At 42.6% G+C, this 23,103-nt stretch overlaps 1 protein-coding gene across 2 annotated transcripts in view; it reads right to left on the reverse strand.

The window, feature by feature from the left end:
* PTPRG (protein tyrosine phosphatase receptor type G) overlaps positions 1 to 23,103 on the reverse strand; it is a 736,510-nt gene that overhangs the window by 24,727 nt on the left and 688,680 nt on the right. For both annotated transcript variants that reach the window (XM_082848957.1, XM_082848956.1), the window contains 9 exons: positions 22,779 to 22,870; positions 15,358 to 15,454; positions 8,985 to 9,067; positions 8,661 to 8,795; positions 7,492 to 7,626; positions 5,122 to 5,294; positions 3,408 to 3,543; positions 2,704 to 2,850; positions 316 to 409 (listed from right to left, as the gene is read on the reverse strand). In XM_082848957.1, coding sequence (XP_082705083.1) covers positions 316 to 409; positions 2,704 to 2,850; positions 3,408 to 3,543; positions 5,122 to 5,294; positions 7,492 to 7,626; positions 8,661 to 8,795; positions 8,985 to 9,067; positions 15,358 to 15,454; positions 22,779 to 22,870 — 1,092 coding nt within the window. The remainder of the gene's footprint in view (positions 1 to 315; positions 410 to 2,703; positions 2,851 to 3,407; positions 3,544 to 5,121; positions 5,295 to 7,491; positions 7,627 to 8,660; positions 8,796 to 8,984; positions 9,068 to 15,357; positions 15,455 to 22,778; positions 22,871 to 23,103) is intronic.

Raw genomic sequence — 23,103 nt, forward strand, 5'->3', positions numbered from 1 at the left:
CTGTGCAGATTAATCCAGGACTCTCTGTTTGAAGAGAGCATTAATGCCACAGTGATAATGACATTTTGTTTTTAAAGGCAAGACATGGTAGAAATAACCTAACTCTTGAATTTCGAGGTGAACTGAAGCAAGCTTTCATGTCACATAGACGCAGCAACTTGCTGGTGCCGTCACCCACCCCTCCCGTTTTGATCAAACTGCTTCAGTTGGCCTCAGCATAACTTTTCCCCTTAGTAGTGGCTGCCTCTTTACTTAACACACAAAATCCAAAGAAAAAACGAACACAGGCAAGTCGAACTGATTTTAAGATCTTACAGGGCACGACTGAAGAGTTTCTGTTCTTTTCTTTGTTACACTCTTTCTGAGCACTGAAGCATTCCACGTATTTTGCATTACACTGTGTGACCAGCTGAAAGAAAAGCAACATTTTAGCCTTCATTCAAAGGATTGTAATTGTGCCTGTGTTAACTAACTTATTGTGGTAATGGTTTCTCAGTATATAGTTAACTATCAAACCATTACGTTGTAGACCCTAAACTTGGAATTCTTTGACCTACATGCAGCGTGGTCTATCTCAGTCAAGCGGGGAAAGACAACAAAACAAAAACAAAGGTATAATTGATAGCATCTGCTTGATGATCTGGCACAGATACTATAAACATTTTTGTATCCCAAAGGACACTTTGTGTTTCAAGAGTGATAGCTTTGTCAGTTGTCTTGGTTGGTTGTGTGCTTGTTTTATTTACTATCAGGCCTTAGGTTTCTTTCTTTTTTCTTTTTTGCGGTACGCGGGCCTCTCACTGCCGTGGCCTCTCCCGTTGCGGAGCACAGGCTCCGGACGCGCAGGCTCAGCGGCCATGGCTCACGGGCCCAGCCTCTCTGCGGCATGTGGGATCTTCCCGGACCGGGGCACGGGGGCACGAATCTGCGTCCCCTGCATGAGCAGGCAGACTCTCAACCACCGCACCACCAGGGAAGCCCTAGGACTTAGGTTTCTTGACTACAGGCACTATGTAAGCAGCATTTGTTGAATTAACGTGGGTTTCTCTGTTGATGATGTCACTGATTCCTCACAGCCACATGAAATGGAGGTGGCTCTACACTAGCAAACACGGCTTCGTGGTAATTAATAAGAGCTAATCATGGTAAAGAATTTACTAAGTTCTCAGTAAATGTCTGTTAAACCGAACTGACATTGTTCTAAGGCTGTTATAAATAATAAGCCCAGTAGTTTGGTTATTCTTCCTGTGTATATAGCTTGGTTGAATCATTCTGTCAATCTTTTGGGGGGGGGGTGGGGTGGGGTGGGGAGGGAGGGGTCCATGCTAACAGAGTATATGGGAACGGTCTCCTTCTCTACATGGAGGTGGATGTAGTTGGTTAATGCCTGTAAAGGGACAAATGACCTGGTTTCTTTTGATGAATTTTTAAAACAGTGTATAAACAAACGTTGCGGAAACAGAAAAGGCAGAATTTAATTAAGAATTATTGGTACTTAATTTTTTTAAGAATTCATTTGAAACATCCAAAATGAGACACTATGTCCTCACTATTGATTACCTCAAATGGTTCGCAGAGCAGTAAGGATGTTATAAAAGGAGACCTAGAAATTTAAAATTGTTATAACTGAACTTGGTGAGATTGATCTACTTTTCATTTCATATCACTTGTTATCATTTGTTTGACAGTCTCATTTCTTGAGCTGAGACGCGAAGGTTTCAGTGTCTATGGAAGGTTTTACCATGAAAACTAAAACTGCAGAGATTCATCTCATTCTTTCCATCTTGACACAAAACGAGAAATTACACATAGAACAATGTGCAAAAAAGCCTGGTTTTTTTAAAGTCTAATGAGAGACTACGAAATAGGAAAGCACTTAGTACTTTGAGATGACTGAGCTTTCTGATCTTACTTACTTTAATAGTTCTTATAGTCTCTCTTTTCACTCAATTCCGTATAAACCTTAACTGTCTTTACACCTCATGCCCCCATGCCCCTATCAAAGAAAAAGAATAACCATTTAGGAAAAGTTAACTGAAGTTTCTTTAGTATTCCGTAGTAACTAGATCTTTTCTAGTTTCTAAATTATCTGCTAGGATAGTCATTCAAAGAGCTTTGCTTTTAAGATAATGCCAACAAATAGCCGTTCTCCATCGGGGTAAGACAGTATTTGTTCAGGAAAAAATATAGAGGATAGGGCTTCCCTGGTGGCGCAGTGGTTGAGAGTCCGCCTGCTGATGCAGGGGGACACGGGTTCGTGCCCCGGTCCGGGAAGATCCCACATGCCGCGGAGCGGCTGGGCCCGTGAGCCACAGCTGCTGAGCCTGCACGTCCGGAGCCTGTGCTCCGCAACGGGAGAGGCCACAACAGTGAGGCCCGTGTACGGCAAAAAAAAAAAAAAAAAAAATACAGAGGGTATTTTTTGGACTGGAACGACTGACAGAGTACTATGTCATTGGGGCCGGGGGCAAATGTTAAAGTCGTAAACTGTGCAGTAGAAAATACAGCACAGCACTGTCTCCTTGGATACCCACAATTCATACGTAAGTCGAAACTTGATCTTCCCATGGATTACATCTGAGGAGTACAAATGGTAATCCATTTTAGTCTAGACGTTCATGCAAAAAAGACACGACACTCCAAACTCAAGGCATTTCTTTACCTCCTTGCTGCTTTGCCAAAGAAACGTATTGAAAGCACTACCTTGAACTGTTTCTCCAGTCGTGTCTTTCCTCCCGCTCCTGGTATGAGGATACTGTTAACGTAACTATGCAGCTGACTGGAAGATACTTCAGTCTCCTTTCCAAGAATGGCTTCCAACAAGGCATCGTGGATGAAAATGTACTGCTCCTAAAAGGCACACGACATGGTAGTCACTGAGGAGAGCTGCGACAGGGCAGCCACCTCTGTCCCCCCCCCCCCGCGTGAAATCGACCTTAGATGAACTCTTCCCCTAGCAGGGACCTCCCTCATGCATTTACAGCCAGGGGGGTCGGCTCCAGGCCATCCTTCCTTATCTGTCAGAAGTTATTTTAGGGTAGGGCCTGTGCTGCCTTTAGTTCTGTATTCCATACCACGCCCCAAACAAAGCAGTGGGAAGACGTGTGTTCCGTGAAGGGCTTCAGAACCATTGCCTCGTATATATCTCTCAGGCTAAACAACAAGGTTTAAGCGCCCTCAGCATGGAATACACAGCACTAGAGAAAACTGTATCTGCTTCATTTAAGAGCCACACAGAAATGGATGCCTGTGGGCCAAAGAACGGTATCCCGGTTAGGACATCTTCCAACACAAACCTGTGAATTCCTTCCAGGCCCAAGAGAATGCGTATGTCTCACTCTCAATCATTCAACTTTCAGTTCAAGCGTGTGCTGGAATCACGTGAGAACACCAGCACCCCTCCTCACCTCAGTCTGGACGAGGTAGTTGCGCTGTGTCCTGATATGCTTCAGGAATCCCAGGACATTGACTGTGCTTTTGTCTTTTATCTGTTGCAGCATGCTGTCGATCACAATGTAGGTGCCCGTCCTGCCCACGCCAGCACTGGAAGAAAGGCAGACACTCAACTAGTACACCTGCCGCTCTACCAGGTCATGAACCATGGATTACAAAAATTATCATCTGAGTCTCCAACGCGCTGAGAAATAACCTACGCCAACTATGCTAGGTTCTCTCAACAGGAGGGTTATGCTGACATACGGATAGCATTCAGAAACTTCAATAGGATCTTCCTCCCTCATGAGTCTTGAGGGGGAGGGAAGACTGCCCTTCTACCATACATAAAAATATAAACTATGTATAAATATAAATAAATAAAAATATAGTTACAGATTTGCTTTCTCAGCCTTGCTTGCAGCTCAAGCAAAGGGTTTAACTCTGTGATGCCAGGGGCCGCAAGGTGTCTCTCCTGGCAGTAGCCATCTCCGCGCCAGAAGCACCCCTGCCGAGGCATCGCCTGGTTCTCCCGCTCCCCCAGGGATTCTGGGAGAACGCACTGTCCTTTCGATAAACCCCCTTTGTGCACAACTCCCGCCCAGGGTGCTCAGTACTGGCAAGTTCCTATTTATAAGGGCTCCTTTCCTTTAGTAATGCAGGGGTAGGAGAAGAAGAGCCCCTCTGGAAAAGCTGGCCTCTTTTATTCCCGTTTCCTGATTGTTATTTAAGCGAAACAACACAACCCAACCCAGGGAGACCCGAGTTCTGCCGTATTGAACCACAGGCTTCTTTTGGCAGAAACCTACCGCCTCAGGTTCCCCATCTCACACAGTTCTGTTGATGATACCCAAGTGCTTTGAGTGACAGACCTTCACCTCTATTTTAGTGATTCTAAATGGGTGAGCAAAAATGTAGAGTCCTTATGGGACTTTAAACAGAGTCCTTATGGGACTTTTCCGACGTCTGCAAAGGACCTGCTCTGTGGAAGCATGTTATGAGAACAGGCCCAAAGAAACGCTGAGCAAAGGCCAGGCAGCTATGTAACATACATCACAGAATAAGCAACATCTATTTGAATACCAAAGTGAAAAAAGCCCAGCAATCCAAATGAAACACAATAAAAGCATTTTTGAAACAATCAGCTAAGGTTGTTTAAGGTAGTTAAGATGGGAAAACAGGCTTTATCTGTGCTTTAAAAAAGGTATTTTATATAGCACGTATAAACTGAAAGCCTTTCACACATAAACTAAATATTATCATTTGGAGGAACCCTACAGAAAAGCCATGTTCAAAAACTCAAAATCTCTAGTGCGGAAAGTTCTAAATTTGTGTGTAAGGTTTCTATATATTAGGAGCTACCAACAATTTCCCTATAAACACTGGGGATTTTTTATCAGTAATAAGAAGGCGTTATAAAAACTGGAGACTCATCCTCTAAGAGCATATTTTGTTGTAACCTCAGAAGCAGCAGATGGTTTCTTCATGTGAGGGGACTACAGTGACCTCCCATAACCCTAACAGGTCTCATTGGTCCCAGTTTTCAGCGTTCAGACTCCGTTTCTAAATCAAACAAAGCCGCAAGCAGCAGGGCCACAGTGGTCCAAGTTCACACAGCCCACACCCGCTGCTCTGCCCAATTCAAATGCTGAATCCCAGGCAGAAGAAAGGGGACGCCGTTGGCCTCACCTGCAGTGCACCAACACAGGGCCCATTTCTGGAGTCCGGGCTGCTGAGGACCGCCTCACGAAGGTCAGGACCGGGAGGGCGTACTCGGGAACTCCCATGTCGGGCCACTGCGTGTAGTGGTACTGGATCACTACCCGTTCGTTCTGACGCCCCTTGGGATTTCCCTTCTGACCCTGAGAGAGGGTGAGAAAAGATGGCTTTAAGCTGAGAGTGGGCTCTCCGGTAAAAATCACATAAGGGGGCTTCCCTGGTGGCGCAGTGGTTGAGAGCCCGCCTGCCGATGCAGGGGACGCGGGTTCGTGCCCTGGTCCGGGAAGATCCCACGTGCCGCGGAGCGGCTGGGCCCGTGAGCCATGGCCGCTGAGCCTGCGCGTCCGGAGCCTGTGCTCCGCAACGGGAGAGGCCACGGCAGTGAGAGGCCCGCGTACCAAAAAAAAAAAAAAAAAAAAAAAAAAAATCACATAAGGATGTCAGCAAACCTGACCTCTGTTCCCATTCGCCTTAACTGCTGTTCCTGGGGTCGGTTATTTCCTCTCTGTGGCCCTCTCATGCCCAAAATGGAGACATGACCTGGGTGCACAGAAGGATCAGACATCCCTTGGAAGAGAAAATGGGTTAAGACTGTACCAAGAATGAATGTTTAGTATCGGTTTTCTGGATCTGGACCGATCCAAGCACTTTGTAATTTGCCTACAAGGCCTCCATTTCCTGGCAGCATTTGAGATGCCCCAACTGATCTGGCTGTGGGCCGGGACTCACATTCTTTCTCCACTGTCCGGATTGGACCTTCAGGAGCCAGAGTGCTCGTGCCGTACACTCTCCAGGAGGTGTGGGGAGGATCCTAAGTGACAAGTGGTTCGAAATCTCTAGAGTCAAAGGCAACAATCAATTTATCTGTCACTTTCATAAAGGAACACTACTCTGAAGAATTCATTTAAGTGGCTGCACTTTTTACACTTGAACCACTTTGGATGAAGAATTTCCCCAAATAGATCACTTGCTGTGATTTTTTTTTTTTTAAATTACCAATACCTCTAAAATAAAAACATTTTTTTTGATGATTCAGGGTCATTAATCCATTGACACTGAACCTTGTAGGGTGTCTGGCCCCGTGCCACAAGGCCTTTGGATGTCTTTGATTTCTTAATTCTTCTGTCACCCCTCATTTTCCTATTTCTTCCGCATTTGCAGTTACGATGGTCAGTGTGCGGAACACCTAACGTTCCTATTGGACTTGCTCCTCTGGCTTAAGCTGTTTCTAAAATGAGAGTAAGTGGGTCGTGTTTAAATAACCTGAGGTGCTTCCGTGAGTAATGGACACTGTACTTAATGAGTTACTGCTTAGCTTGAGCCAGTTAACAGCTCTATTACAGAGAACACAGATAAAAACAGTGCAGCTGATTTTTATATACTTCTGCTATTCTTGGAAACAAACTGTACACAGAAAGGACTGTTAACCTTGGATCACAAATGGGCTTCAGAGCCACTGACAGTGCGTATGAAAATCTCGGTAAATGTGAATTCTTCTGGGGCAAGAGGGAGGCAGTTTTATCACATTCTCCAAGATGTCCAAGACTAAAAAAATAAATTAGGAACCACTGCTACAAACAACTCCCATACCTAAACCTCTGTCGAGTACTACTTCACATTTTCCTAACGAGCACCTGTCTTGAGTTCATAATACTGCTCCAGTGATCTATGAGTCTCGATGGGACAGTGGATTTTCAACAAGAGAAACTGAGATAACTTGAAAGCACCATTTCCACAAGGTGTAATTCTCACGATGGTAACAGTTCTGCTACAGAGAAGGGTTTTACTGTTAAGTCACATTAGGAAACACGACCAAGTTATATCGGTTTCTTAACTCCAGCACTCTCGGTACTTGTGTTCCTTGTAAATTTCTAAGGGGGAATACGTACTACGTGGCATCCATTTTCCATACTTACTGAAGCACAGAATTTGATTTCTGCAAGCACCTTGCAGGGCTAGTATCCCTTGGGACACCCTTTGGGAAACAACGCTTTAAAGCTGTCAGAAAATTGGAATTAAAAAGCTGCATCACCAAACAAACAGATGCTGCCGTATTTGCTGGTTACCAAAACCTCAGAGGACCTTTTTCTTTCCCCCCAAATGAAGCCTCTTTCATGAAGAGATTAAAGAACTCAATCAGGCCAGTTAAATTCTATTATGTGCTTTGCCAGTATCTTTCACACCATACACTGATGTCAATCAAAAGAGTTGTGAAAAAAATGTTTCAAAAATACTTTTTTAAAAACCAAGTTGGTTACGAGAGTTGGCCTTAGTCGCACAGTAATTTTCATACTAGTTTAAAAAGAGATGCCCTGGCAGCCCACCCAACTCCTTCAGTACCTTTTTCACTTTTGTATTTCGGACTGAAAAACGTCGAACAGTATAGCAGGCGTGTACTTTTGTGCTCTTCAGTGTGACAATAATGTTTCCATACTCCTCACTGTTCTCTGTGGGCCAATACTGATCACATTTTCGCTGCAGAAAAGAAAAAAGCTGTAAATTATAACTGCAATTGATGTCACAATTCCAATGCTGATAATGTGGTTTCAAATGATGGTGTGGAGACACAGGCCATATCACCACGTGGTTGACTAAAAAAGGAATGCATGGGCTGAAGGCCTTGCAGGCAGATGTGACCTCTGAAGAGGTTAATCTTGGGACACGTTTGGGCAAGATCACTTGAGAAATGGGCCTAGTGTTCGCCATCATCCTTCAACACATGATGTACTTTAAAAGAAGGTCTAAGAAAAATCCTGTATATTTGACCTCTACGAAATGTGGGTAGGATATGTTATCAAGGGAGTTTAAGTGTCATTTTGGGAGGCTGGCCTGCATTCACAGTTAACACAAAGTCTCTTGTAACTGTGAGAGCCTTCGTGTTAAAAACTGGGTCACCAAAGGCAAAACAGGGATTCCACCGTCAAAGTGAAGCAGTAGTGACTCTGAGTAACCAACCAGAGCCTGGGTCCTTATTCCAGCTTAAATTCACGTCTAATGTAAGCTCATAACCCAATAAAGTTAACATATGAATCATCATCTTAAAAAAAGGTTCTCTTAGTGATGGTCAAGGTGTTTAAGCAGTCTTTACTCCCCCCAGTGTGAACTATTAGTAGTTCCTTGACTAAACTGTTTCTTCCAACGTCCCTGCTTTTGTTCTTTCTCTCCCAGATACTTGGAACGTCCTTCCTTCTCTTTTCAAGCCTGTGTAACTCTTCCTCCTCCTCTTTCACTGTTCAAATCTCACCTCAAATATTAACTCTTTAAAAAAATCTCTGTACTAGAGGATGCATTCCTGTGTTTTGCAGCACCCCCCCTCCCCCAATTAATACCCTATTCACCTCAATCATCATGCTTAATCCACTCTGGTAAGTGCCTAGCTCACTTTCCTGGCAGGGAGGCCACTTCTCACTTCTCTAACTCTTTCGGCCTTGCCAAGTTTCTACCCTACAGCGGTACTCCACAAATATCTTTCTGAATGAAGGTACACGATTAAGCCAACAAGCTCTTACTCTTCCTTTTTCCACAAGGTTCGTAATCATGACAATGATTCCAGTGTTTTGTTCCCAAATCATCCTCCAGAAATCTTCAAACGTAGACTTTAACGGTCCCTGGGTGGCGATGTAGGCTTTCGCTTTGTTGTAACCCTTCAAAGATGACACAGCACAAAGTAAGATGAAAGCAGTACCACAGACCAGTTAATAATTCAAGTGCCTTCCGTATTGAGTAGGCTGTGCTTCTCACGTGAGCTCTGTGCGGTATGAAAACACATTCAACAGTCTCTGCAGCACCCTTCATTTATCAGAAACAGGTTTATAAAAACATTTCTGACTTACATCGACATAGTTTGCATTAATGTAGTCGCTGTGCTTAGAGTCTTTTCCTGGTAAAGGTCTTAACTTCACCCTACTGTGATCATCTACAGAGGAAAAGAAAAAAAAGCAAAAACAAAATGTTTTAATTCGAAAACTAGCAGCATTCTAAAGCACAAAACAGGGCAAAGAGGCAACATGGCATCTCCCAGAGTGGCCCGAGAAATCTTCTGGCAGAAGAACAACTAAAAATTCAAAGCTACAGCATTCAAACCCGTCTCCAAACCACAGGGACACTCCTACCTCATGCTCTGACCTGTGAGTGCTAATATGCAAGAAATGCAAATTGTGGTCCTTATTAGTTCATGTAAAACAATTCAAGTTGCAACCCTCCCAGATTTCCTCATCCTATACATATATATATATTTTTCTTTTTGCAGTACGCGGGCCTCTCACTGTTGTGGCCTCTCCCGTTGCAGAGCACGGGCTCCGGACGCACAGGCTCAGCAGCCGTGGCTCACGGGCCCAGCCGCTCCGCGGCACGTGGGATCTTCCCGGACCGGGTCATGAACTCCCATCCCCTGCATCGGCAGGCAGACTCTCAACCACTGCGCCACCAGGGAAGCCCCCCTCATCCTATATTTTAAAACCAGTTTCCAAGGCCTTTGATTACTCATGCCCCACCCCCTCCCCACTGATACAAATATAAAAAGGTGATTTTATTAGATCAAGTCCAGAACATCTCTTTTCCGGAGGTGCCATTGCTAAACTCAGCTGGACTCCCCATCACCCCAGCAGACCCTGAATAATTGAGGGAGCCAGAGCTTGCTTCTAAGAGTAATCGCTTCACCGGAATCTGAAGTCCATGATCAGATTTAAGATCCACTTAACCTTCCCCTACGAACAAAAGGTGAGTGGTGATATGTGCCTCTGGTTGCCCAACAGAATGAGCTTGTATTTATAGGATAACAAACAAAAGAAAGCTGAGGTCATACTTTTATTTTTCCCTAGCTAGAAAGAGAATGGGCAAAAGCCCGATTTCCATTTCTATTTATAATCATGATCGTAAAAGGCTAGCTCGAAAAGAAGTCCAATGAGTGGATTAGCCTAGACATTACTGACCCCAGACTATATCAAGCACTTTTGGAAAGCCCTCCACATTCTTGGAACTGTGAATTGCTTTTGTTGTGCTGACAAACTCTCAGACGGCAGTGAATCTGAACAGGGGCTGCCTGATATAAATGGGCCCCAACTGAAAATACTCTCCTAGGGCATCTGGATCCTATGCCTTAGGAGCATTATACTGTTACTTCTCAGACTGACAAAGAGGAACACGTGTTCCTCAAGTTGCACAATTCATATTTCATCAAAAAGGTAACAGACTAGCTAAAAAGATCAATACTGGAGGTGGCATCCACGTGTGCCTTGAAAGCTGTGATGGCTCCGTGAGAGAACGCTCTTCCTATATTGTGTTCCAGGCACATTCATGGACTGATTTTACTTGTTCCATAACATTTCCATGCTACTCTTTGCTATATAAAGGCGTTAATATAGGGGTAGACCAAGGTGCCGCCGGGTGATGTGCCCAGAGTCTGACCAAGTGACCAAGAGAGCACCAAAACCCAGCTCTCCGAACTTACGGAAATAAAACCACATCTAATCTGAATTTGTGAAAGTAAAACCTCAAGTGAACTTGTGAAAGTACAAACCTGTCTAAGAAGACCTGGTGGTTTTGTGACAAAACACGATAACCCTTGGGCACATCACACAGAAGTTGCCTTGATTTCCTCCCTCTTCTCTGCCACATACTTTTAGCTAAGGCAGTGAGCTCACTAGAAGTAGAGGTTGCTATGGTGGACAGTGATGTGTGTGGACATATGCAAGGCATATACACGTGTATGTCTCTGCCTGACTTATATGCTTAGAAATGAGGTCTATAAGTGGACAAGTCCTCACAGTCTCAGGGAGGTGAGCCTTGACTGGCTTGGCCGACAAATACTGCCAGAGTCAATCTATCCAAAGACTGGCAAGAAAAGAAAAGTTTTACTCTTCTTTCTTGTTCTCTTCTTTTCCTTCTCCTCATTCTCTCAGGTAACTGAAACAAATACTCTCATTCAAAAATGACCCTTGGTTCTTTTAAAACGTTTTCTAGAAGACGTAAAACTACAATCACAGATGACATTATCCTGTATATAGAGACCCTAAGGTCATATATGACAACTCCACAGCTAACATCATACTCAATGGTGAAAAGCTGAAAGCTTTTCCTCTGAGACTGGGAACAAGATAAGGATGTCCACTCTTGCCATTTTTATTTATCATGGTATTAGAAGTCCTAGCCAGTGCAGTTAGGCAAGAAAGAGAAATAAAAAGCATCCAAATTAGACAGGAAGAAGTAAAACTGGCACTATTTGCAGATGACTTGACATTATATATAGAAAATCCTAAAGACTCCATCAAAAAACTGTTAGAATAAATGAGTTCAGTAAAGTTGCAGGATACTAAATCAATACACAAAAATCGATTGAATTTCTATACAGTAATAATGAACTGTCAGAAAGAGAAATTGAGAAAACAGTCCCATTTACAATTGCATCAAAAAGAACAAAACACCTAGGAATAAACTTAACCAAGGAGGTGAAAGACCTGTGTATTGAAAACTCTAAGACATTAATGAAAGAAACTGAAGAAGACACAAATAAATGGAAGGATAGTCCATGCTCATGGATTGGAAGAATTAATATTGTTAACATGTCCATACTACTACCCAAAGCAATCTACAGATTCAATGCCATACCTATCAAAACTCCAATGGCATTTTTTCACATAAATAGAACAAACAATCCTAAAATGTGTGTGGAACCATAAAAGACCTCAAATAGCCAAAGCCATCTTGAGAAAGAAGGACAAAGCTGGAGGCATCACACCCCCTGACTTCAAATTGTGTTACAGAGCTTTAATAATTAAAACAGTATGGTACTGGCAATAAAAATAGACACACAGATCAATGGAACAGAGTAGAGAGCCCATAAATAAACCCACACATATATGGTCCACTGGTTTATGACAAAAGGGCCAGGAATATACAATGGGGAAAGGACACTCTCTTCAATAAACAGTGTTGGGAAAAGTGGACAGCCACATGCAAAAGAATGAAACTGGACCACTACAGTCCACCATACATAAAAATTAACTCGACATGGATTAAAGCCTTGAATTTAAGACCTGAAATCGTAAAACTCCTAGGAAAAAACAACAGAGAAAAAAAGCTCCTTGACATAAGTCTTGGCGGTGATTTTTTTCAACCTGACACCAAAACCAAAAGCAACAAAAGCAAAAATAAACAAGTGGAACTACATCAAACTAAACAGTTTCTGCACAGCAAAGGAAACCATCAACAAAATGAAAAGGCAGCTTACCGAGGGGGAGAAAATACTTGCAAGTCATGTATCTGATGAGGGGTTGACATCCAAAATATATAAATAACTCACACAAATCAATAGCTAGCAAAACGAGCAATCAGTTAAAATATGGGCAGAGGACCTAAATATCCATGTTTCCAAAGAAAACATATAGGTGGCCAATGGGTACATGAAAAGTTGCTCAACATCACTAATCTTCAGGGAGATGCATATCAAAACCACGATGAGATATCACCTCACACCTGTTAGAGTGGCTATTAACAAAAATATAGAAAATAACAAGGGTCACACAACTGTTAGAACTAATGAGTTCAGTCAAGGTGGTTAGATACAAGATCAACATAACATACAAAAATCAATTATATTTCCATACGCTAGCAATGAACAATCTGAAAATATCAAGTAAACAATTTCATCCAAAAGAATAAAATACTTAGAAATAAATTTAACAAAAGCACAACGCTTGTAAAATGCAGATTGCTGAAAGGAATAAAAGATGATCTATATAAATGGAAAGACATCCCATCTTCATAAATTGGCAGACCTAATTTTGTTAAGATGGCAGTGCTCCCCATATTCATCTATAGGTTCAAAATAATCCATATTAAAATCCCAGCTACATTTTTTGCAGTAATAGACAGGCTGATCCTGAAATTTATATGAAAGCACAAGGGATCCAGAATAGCCTAAACAACCTTGAAAAAGAAGAGCAAAGTTGGAGGACTCACAGTTTCCAATTTCAAAACTTATTACAAAGTCAGTAATCAAGACAAGTGTGGCAATGACATAAGGATAGACATACAGATTAATGAAAAAGAAAGGAAAGTCTGGAAATAAACCCTCACACTTATGGTCAGTTGATTTTTGGTGGGGTGCTAAGACAACTCAATGGGGGAAAGAAGAGTCTTTTCAACAAACGGTGCTGGGACAACGGTGCTGGATATCAACATGTAGAAGAATGAACCTGGACCCCTACCTCACACCATATACATAAGTTAACTCAAATGGATCAAAGACGTAAATAAATGTAAGAGCTAAGACCAGAAAACTGTGATGACAGGTGTAAATATTCCTGATCTTGGATTAGGCACTGGTTCTTCGGATGTGAGAACAAGACCACAGGCAACCAAAGAAAAATACACTGAATTTCACCAAAATTTTAAAAATCTGTACTTCAAAGGACATCATCAAGAAAGTGAAAGGACAATGCACAGAATAGAAGAAAATACTTGCAAACTATATATCTGATAAGGGATTTGTATCTAGAATCTATAAAGAACTCAACAATAGAAAGACAAGTAATCCAATTAAAAACTGGGCAAAGGATCTTAACAGACATTTCTCCAAAGAAGATATACAGGTGGCCAATAAATACATGAATAGATGTTCATCATCTGTCAATCATTAGGGAAATGCAAATCAAAACTACCGCGAGATATGACTTCACACTCATTAGGATGGCTATTATCAAAAAAACATAGTAACAAGTGTTGGCAAGCATGTGGAAACGTTGGAACCTGCATATATTGCTGCTGGGAATGTAAAATGGTGTAGCCACTTCGGTAAACAGTTGGGAAGTTCTTCAAAATGTTACACATAAAGTTACCATATGACCTGGCTATTCAATTCCTAAGTATATACCCAAGAGAGTTGAAAATATATGTCCGTATAAAACCTTGTAGACAAATGTTCATAGCAGCCTTCTTCATGATAGTCAAAAAGTAGAAACAGCTCAAATGTCCAACAAATGAGAAGTTAATATGTGGTATATCCATAGCACAGAGTATTGTTATTCGGCCATAAAAAGGAATGAAGTAGTGATAAAGGAATGAAGTAGTGATATAAGCCACACCATGGGTATACCTTAAAAACATCATGCCAAGTAGAAGTGACACAAAAGGCCATATATTGTATGATTCCATTTATGTGAAATACCCAAAATAGGCAAACACACAGAGAAAGAAAGTAGGTACGTGGTTTCTAGGGACTTTGGGAGAGGGAGGAATTGGGAGTGACTGCTCATGGGTACGGAAGTTTCTTGTTGGGGTCCTGAAAATGTTCTAAAATTAGATGGTGGTGATGGTTGTGCAACTCTGTGTCGATAATAAAAACCACTGGAATTCACTTAAAATTTAACTTCAAGTTAACGTGAAAATGGGTGAATTTTATATGGTATGGGAATTATATCTCACTAAAGTATTGTTTAAAAAAACTATCTATAGTAGCGTGCAGATTTAAGTGGTCTGATTTAAATGCGCTATTACATAAAATGGCAAGTACTGTGTTCTTTACCATAGTGTATGTTAACCATAAACATCTGTGCCCCTGCCCTTAATACAGAAGGGTATACCTTCAGCCAGTGACCCAAGCCACGGCGTCTACGAAAAGTGGCCTTCTAGCCACAGAAGTAGCCTGTCCTCTCAGGGTATTCCTTGAGGCTCTGTAAGAAGAACACTTATTCGTTTGCGTCCTGAACTTCCAGGGTATTCTTGACCCTGGAAATGTTTTGGACAGGACTAAGCACGTGGGCCACAAGGACTGGTATAAACTAATTACCTAATCTTAGAGAGACTGCTTGGAAATTCAACTTCCTTGATTCAGTTCCCAGTATTTCCATTTGTGTTAAGAGACTTGGCTCTCATTGGTTGAGAACAATGTCAAGAGAGCGACATGACATTACAGTTTGGTTCCCAGCATCGGATACGAAATCACTTCATGTAAAAACAGTAAAGCTCAGAACATTTCCTTCGATCACCTGATTATTAAGCAGAGATCTGACAGCTTCGTGAAAGACTCAGCGGGCAGAGTGTCCCCACTTCTTCTTCCACACTGTTGAAGATGGGCTAATGAGAGGTTAACTTGCAAGTGTAATTTTCTCTTGGCATCCTGATTCTGATTGCTTGCCTTTCAGCTTCTACCCAGCAGGAAGATTTCATTTCCCCGCAGTTGAAGATAGTTTAAAGTTTATTACTCACATGCTAAAATGTTGATGTATCTGTTTTTGTGCTTGTTATCTGGATGATTAGAATGTTCTGCAGTGATGTTCATATCGGCTGTACAGCGCTGGACCTCCTAGAGAAGAAAACAAACATCGAGATTTCCAAGATTTTTAGACACGCTTTAGACGTTGGACAACAAGGTCGTAGAAAGAAAGGAACTATTTACATCCAAAAGCACAGAGTATTTACACACTTCCCAGCCACGGGCCACCGTTACCTCCCCAAACTCAACTTCGGAAATGATTACGGACATATTAATAACAAACGTATGAAGGATGTGAACAAAATAAAAGGATTTCATTCTTTACTAATTCATCAATCAGCTACTTTATTCCAGATTTTGACCTAGGCATGGGGATTACAAAATAGTTATCTCCTTTTGAATATGTCACAGTCAGATGACTGAGAACAACATGTAACAGGATGATGACAGTCAAATGTGATTAGTAGAAAAGAGGCCTGAAGAAACTGACGGGAACACAGAGGAAGGCTTTAGACAGGAGGAGATGATTCACCCGGGCCTTAAAGGATGAACAGGAATATTTCAGGCAGAAGAATAATCTCCACCATGATTTGTAATATGCTTATATTATAGTCCTTACAGCCTCGTTTTATAACTAACAGACTACAGACTGACTGTACTCAGCCCTGAAATGACACTAATAGAACTTAAACAGTTGTCATATCTGGCTCAAATACATATGGCTCTGATGCCTTATTTGTTAACTCTGAATTTATTTACATTATCCTTCTTCAGAAAAACAGCAGTGGGAGAAGCAACTCTCCTCCCCCGTCACCTTTGCCATGGATAGAAACATCATCCATTAGCCTAATACAAGATTGCTAAAAAGCCACATTTTTCTACACTGTGTGCTTCAAACCCAAGACTGCACTGGCGCGAACTAATAAGGGAAGTCATTAGCAGCGCACAGCTGCGGCAAAGAGCAGGGGCAAAGTGACACAAGATGATCAGGAGAAATGTTTTACACGTAACAGATGTAACAGAGTTTACGAGCGTGCAGACTTTTCTTCACAAAGGAGTTGCATAGCAATTATGGATGATTTCCACAGCATTTACATCACGCATAATGAAACAAGGAACTGGCTGTCTTTCATATTTGCAAAGTACTTAGGAGGAACTCACTGTGATCAAAGAACTTAACTAAGGTATAAAAACAATGGGTCACTAACTATTCAAAGAAACCATATTCATGGACACCCGATTCCTGGAGGATATATATTCAGTTTTTCATAATTGCAGGCATTCCCAGTGGAAGGGAGGAAGGGAGGGAGGGAAGGAGGGAGGGAGGGAGGGAGGGAAGGGAGGAAGGAAGGAAGGAAGGAAGGAAGGAAGGAAGGAAGGAAGGAAGGAAGGAAGGAAGGAAGGAAGCAAAGAAAAAAAAGAAGACCCACAGGCATTAATTCAACACACCTCTCTGGGAAAAGTGTGCGTTTCATGACAATCCTTTATCTTTTCTTACTTTTACTAAATGTGATAAACTCTGATACTTGCTATTCTATCTAAAATGGTTTATAACCTACAGTTTGGCAAATGCTGGTTTAAAGGGCCTTAAGGCTGCCTTTGGCTCTTTTCTCTAAAACGGATAATAAAACGTGAGCACAATGGAATGAGTCTGACATCTTAACATCTCCAAGAACAGAAGCAACGCTAGCCGTACTCAGAATATTTGCCTTTTAGAACTGCCTCGAAAGCCTGACGCGTGCTCTTCTGAATAGTTTCAGGGCCCGAAAACCTTTGAAAATGGATTTGTATTCTGGAAGACATTAATTCAATCTGTACACAAATCCGTGAAATAAGCTGACGTGCTTTGGTTTCTGGGTTTTGAAGGTCATACCTTTGGCATGTACCTCTTCAGGGCTGAGCTGCTCAGATATCTTGTGCTGAGCGTTCAGCTTTTAGTACCTTAGTTTGAGATTCGCTTTGTTTATCGATATTTTTTTTCCCATTGTGTGGCTCTGACCACACACTACGGACTGAGGTGGGGCCTCTATTATAGTCTAATGCAATTGACCAAGCCTGCGTGGGAGCAGCTGTCCGTACTGTTTAAAGCAGCCATTCAATATGGCCAATCAAACTCTGTGTTATCTAAAACTCTTGGTCTGATCCGTTGCCTCCGTTTCACTTTTCCAATTATGTGAATGACAGAAAACAAAGGAGACTCATAAATAATGTTAAATCTGATTTTATGAGAACCCAAGGGGTTTGCCGATGGCCTTCTGATTTTGTCTTGTGGATAATAATGTCATCTGTAATTCCTTGCAGTGCTACTGCCTGACTCATTTAGATGCTGATAATATCACCTGATCCTGGAGTGACTTTTCTCCATCAGAACTGGCATTTCAAAGTTAATGTGATTTTAATAGGTGTTAAAACCTTTTGAAGTGACACTGGCCGATAGAGTGTGTATAGTAAAGTTACCTGTTCAGCACCCTGATAAAAAGTTTAAGGTTTAAGCTTGTTTGTACTTTACTGTCTCTATAACAGAGCTGGTATTCTCGAAATGAATATTCTGCGAAGGAACAGGCACACGATCACAGAAAAGAGCCAACTGAGAACAAGAGATTTAAAATAAAGTATAACTTAAAAAAACGAACTAACAAAACCACTAAAAGCTGACAGACACAGAATTCTTGGGAGATGATACAGACTACATCACCTCCTGCCTGGAGTTGTGGATGTGAAAGGCTGTCCAAAGGGCACATGGTGACCTACTGTCCTCCCATTCGGTAGCTCAAATGGAAAAAAATAAGCCCACCAGAACAGATCTAGAAATCTTTCAGATTACTCAGCTTCACAGTGAAGCAAGCTGAGAAGGAAATATTTTGGACCTGGTGACCAAGTGTTAGACCGAGTGTGTGTAACATTCTTAGTGTCTGAGTTCAGGCAGCCCACCACTGTGTTCAGGGGACTGTTGTACACAAGGTTAAGTCATGACCACAGCTCAGGGCTTTGTTCAGTGTCGGACTCAGAGCTGGCCCTCGCCAGGTACTGGCCACACTCATCTTCCCACCTCTACTCTCCTCCGCTCAGGCTACAAACTGCCGCCCTGATTTTCTTCAAATGCTGCTTTGACTTTGCTGTTCTCTCACTCAGACACCTCTAGAGAGACGCCAGATTCCTTAGCCAGGCTTTCAAGGTCCCATCCTATTTTCCACCTACTCCCTTCCCAATGCCACACAGTTTTAACTCTATGCCCCTTGAACAGACCCTATGACCACCTCCTGCTCTGTGCTTCACTGCCATCTTCCTTGCTAAGAATGCCTGTCCTTCTCTCCCCCCTCCGAATCCATATGTCTTTATCTAAAATGACTGCCTTCCCCTCCAGAAAACCAACCCATCTTTGGAGAGTACATCACAGTGTCTATCATCCTGCAGCTGGTCTATAAAATAGAATTATTTTTCCTGTACGATCTGTGAAATTTGGCTAACGCACGTTTTTTCTCACTCTTTGTAAAAACCTCAGCTTAACCAACTATGATGTTTTTCATGATAAGGGTTTAAAATGTTTTCCTGTGGGACATCTAAGACCCACACTGGCATTCTGTCACCGAGGCTCCGGAAACTCGACGGGGCCACTTTCTGCCGTCCTGCAGGCAGCGTGCTTTCTGCAGCTTTCCGCCTCTGTCAGGAACTCTTGCTATGTGCCATCGGCAACACGAGAACTCTGCATCTTACATAAAGCGATTGTGGCCACTGGTCCCTTGGCGCATGAGCTCAGGTGGACAAAGCTTTGTTCTCTTGATTTAAGATGAGCAACTGGCCCAAATTTAGCTCAGCTGGAGCTAATTGTAACAGACCTGATCCCCCCCCCAAAGGACCTTGTCAAGGGGTATTGGACCTCTGGCCTCATCTCTGCACTCAGCCTTTAAACCTGTGCTGCTCCTGACCCCTGCCTATTAATTCTGTTGACCCACAGGGCCTTGGAGCTCCCCTGATCTTGAAAGATTATATGCTAGCATCGCGCCTCTGGAATCCTCCTGGATTGTGACTGGGGAGGCCGGGGAAGAGTGAGGTTGCAGTCAGCTAAGGTAGCCAAGGGAACAGTCACTGAACAGTATCCGGGCATAAGGATTGACGTTATTTCCCGTGACTGCAAAATCTGCTAGAGGTATAATGTCCCCAGCTTTTAACGGCCTCCAAAATTTATCTGACAAGGACCAAAAGCTTGCTTCCAGCATCACCTCTAAACAAAGACTCAAAATTACCAGTGAATCATTTCTCATTCTCCTCCAAGCAGCAAAGTTCTGAACGTATGACAGCTATTCACCAAATTCGTTTTTTTCCATTTCCCTCCAAGATTTCAAATCAAGATGGGGCAAACAGAACTTCTGCAGAAACACCCAATCAAACTGCATAGGATCCTTTCGCCTTTGCTCTCCTCCAGAACTTCATTTCTGTATTAGCACTTATTTTGCTTTGCCCTCTTTCTACTTTAGCTGTGTATACTCTAGTCTTCTTCCCCCATCAGGCTGAACTCCCTGAGAGCAAGCTCTCTGTCCAATTCATCTGGGTGCCTTATACCATGTAGGTACTCAGTACCTGCGGAGAATAGTAGGCACTCAGAGAATGCTGGGTACTCAGTAACTGCAGAATGAGTTGCTTTAACTCCTCTTAATAGGCAAATATTCACTGTGCAGTGGTTTCCTCTATAATCTTAAGATTAGTTCTTTGACTAATTTTAGGCCTCTATTCAGAGGTTATATAAGATTTTCATAAGTGAGATTCTCAGCCCTCTGGGAAGGCTCTGGCCCATAAAGATCAGGTACTGGGCTCCCAGTACTCTTGGGTGGCAGGGGGAGGCTCCTTATTTTGACTGCCCCCCCCCCCACTTTTTTTGCCAAGGAACTCACTGGCCCATCAGCTGCATGACCAGTTTTAGACAATCACTGATAATCTTGGTTATCTCTCCTTTGACTTCAGCTCATTACAGGCCACTACTTCCATGAGAGTCTGGAGGGCATCCAGGTTAAACATGTGGGCTTGAGTCAGAAAGCCTTGGTCTTAAACCCTATTGCTGCCACTTCCTAACTGAATCACCCAGTGCCTCGGTTTTCTCACGGGTAACTTTCCTCATCTGCAAAATAGGGACAATAAAATAGCACGCACCTCATGGGGTATTTCTGAGGAACGAGCGAAATAATCCAGGCAACCGTGCCAAGTAGATGCCGGCCGTCGTTATTCCACATAAAAGAAATCTGAGGTTGAGGTTACCACTCTCTTAATATGAGGGGTTTGTTTTCCTGTTGTTAAATTACACAAAATCTCTCATCCTGACCTCCTTTTTGCAGCCTATTACTATCTCTTGTTTATAAAAACAGCCTTGATCGCTTCTTACAGAGCCTGTTACCATATTCCTTTCTAGCAGAGCTACCCAAAAGGAGTACTACTACTCTTCTAAAATACTTCAGATTCCCCCTAAATTAGATGATGACAGTATGTTAGTGAGCTTTTCTATGTCTCACTTCCCCCTTTACATGGCTGTCTTACTATCCTTTGAAGGAGAAAGGATGTACTTCCTAGTCTGAATAGCCCCGATTTGAAACCTTTCAAACCAGGACAGACTGTGAAATAACAAGAGTAGAACAAAGCCTCCCTCCTCCCCGCCCTCCCTGTTCCAATCCTGAAACTACCAGAATAATACTTAAGCTAGAGAGTTCGATACAGGCGACAAAAGCTTCTAGCCACAGTTTTCTTTTTAGGATAGAAATAGGGTGCAGATGCCCGGGATTTGTTAACAGGCGTGATTTTGATGCAGCCAAGCCCATTTTGAGTCAGATCAAGTTTACAGAGGTGTAGCTGATTATTTCGAATAATTAAATGGTGTCAAAACCAGCTGTGATGAATAGCACTGGGGTCTCAAATCATAAATAATTGAGAAACTGGAGTTGCCTTTGATCATCCTGATCAAATTCTCGTCTCTAGAGGACGGATGTTTGTCCCGAATACCATCAACATTGTTAAATGCCTCAATATTCTTGCTCAGTCATCCAGCCAACAGTCAATTGAACTAAATCACTTGAACACCACACACATGTGCTGTCCTCATGTGCTTTCTACTTGGACAGGCACCTTTTCTGGGGCAGCATTTAAGAGCCGCGTTAAACGCTTGATGTGTTTTTGTTTGTTCCATGAAACACGTGACTGCAGAATAAATCAGAGGGGTCCTTCTCTCTACCACCGTTGCTTTGCTTCTGCTCAAGAAATAAAACGAAAACAAAAAAGCTAGGAGAAGGACTTAATTTAAAACAAGTTGTCAGTATAACTGCCTTTAGGATGGCCTTTGGGGACTCCAAATTTGCACAGAGACAGGGGCTTCTAGTCCTCTTTTTCTCTCTTTCTCCATGCGAAATAACTGCACCTCCCAGCTGTAGGGCTCCTGGGCGATCTCAAAGGGCTTACCTTCCATTATTCCATGTGATCCCCAGAACCAATTCCGTGAAAAGAGGTGGGCAGGTTAGTGCCATCACCATCATTTCCATTTGAAAGCAGAAACGAGACAGAAAGGAATCGACTTACCCACAAAGCTAGAAGACAGCTGAGCTGCCATGAAAACTTGGCCTCCTCGGCACAACTCTTGCTGCCAGAGATGTGCCTTAGTGAAGCGCCTCAGTGAAGAAAAGGGCAGTCTGTTTAATAGCTCCTCATTGACACCCTGTCATTGCGGAGCTGGCACGGAACCCAGAGCTGGCAGGGTAGTGCGCGCTGCTCTCTACCTTGCTTCCTCCATCCCGGTTCTTAAAATCAGAAGGCTGCGTTCACCCACGTCTCCTCTCCAAGGATTAATAATCACGAAAACAACCATCGACCTTTGCATGGGCTTAACAGTTAACCCAGCACTTTCCAGGATGTTAATCATTCGTTTTTTTTCCAAAATCGTTGGGGTTGGAGGTGACATCGGTGCCATTTTTAAAAATGAGGGAACTGGGGATCAGAAATGCAATGACTGGCTCAAGGATAATAAAGGTCACTCCTGGTGCAGCCAGCTTCAGATCCCTCAGACCTCAAATCTGCTGTCTCTGCTATACCTTGTACATCCCAGAAGTGACACACGGAATGAGAAGCCCTGTCCTTTGCAGGATGACTGCTGTCCCAGTTAGAATGCAGATGAAGAGAGAATCTGAGGTTGCCTCTTTCCTGCCACTAAGTCTGTTCTTTCGCAGAAGTGCACAAGCAACTCCCTTTCACCTCGTTTTTACTGGGAAAAGAGGGCCTGTTAAAACTCTAAGTGTAAGGAAAAGAAAAAAGAGAATCAAGTCCCCACTTTCCTCAGTGACTGCTTCTGTTATGGTTGAAACACATTCACTTCAAGCTTACAAAAATCCCTGTAAAATGAGAGTTAGCTTTCAGGAAAGAAATTTCCGGTTTTGAAACATACCTCAAAATCCTCAGAGAACCCATGCTGGTTATTAGAATAGAGCTCACCAATGTGTTTAACAAACTGTTTGACAGGAATGGCTTCCATGTCATCTGTGGGAATAAAACAATATTCAGAGTCACAAAGAATACTTCCATAAACAAATAACACTGATAAGGGATTACTGAAGACAGATATTTGGATTTTTGCAAAGAGTGATGTAATTGTATCACCTGAAATAGATGTCTTCAAGAAAAGTCTCTGGATTTACTTGACATTAGGGTCTCATTATGATTCTGAATGCCTAAATGCTAGGCTACATAGGGTTTTAAGAATGGTCTTAAAC

This window comes from Leucopleurus acutus (assembly GCF_964270905.1).
Source record: "Leucopleurus acutus genome assembly, chromosome: 10".
NCBI classification, from domain to species: Eukaryota; Metazoa; Chordata; class Mammalia; order Artiodactyla; family Delphinidae; genus Leucopleurus; species Leucopleurus acutus.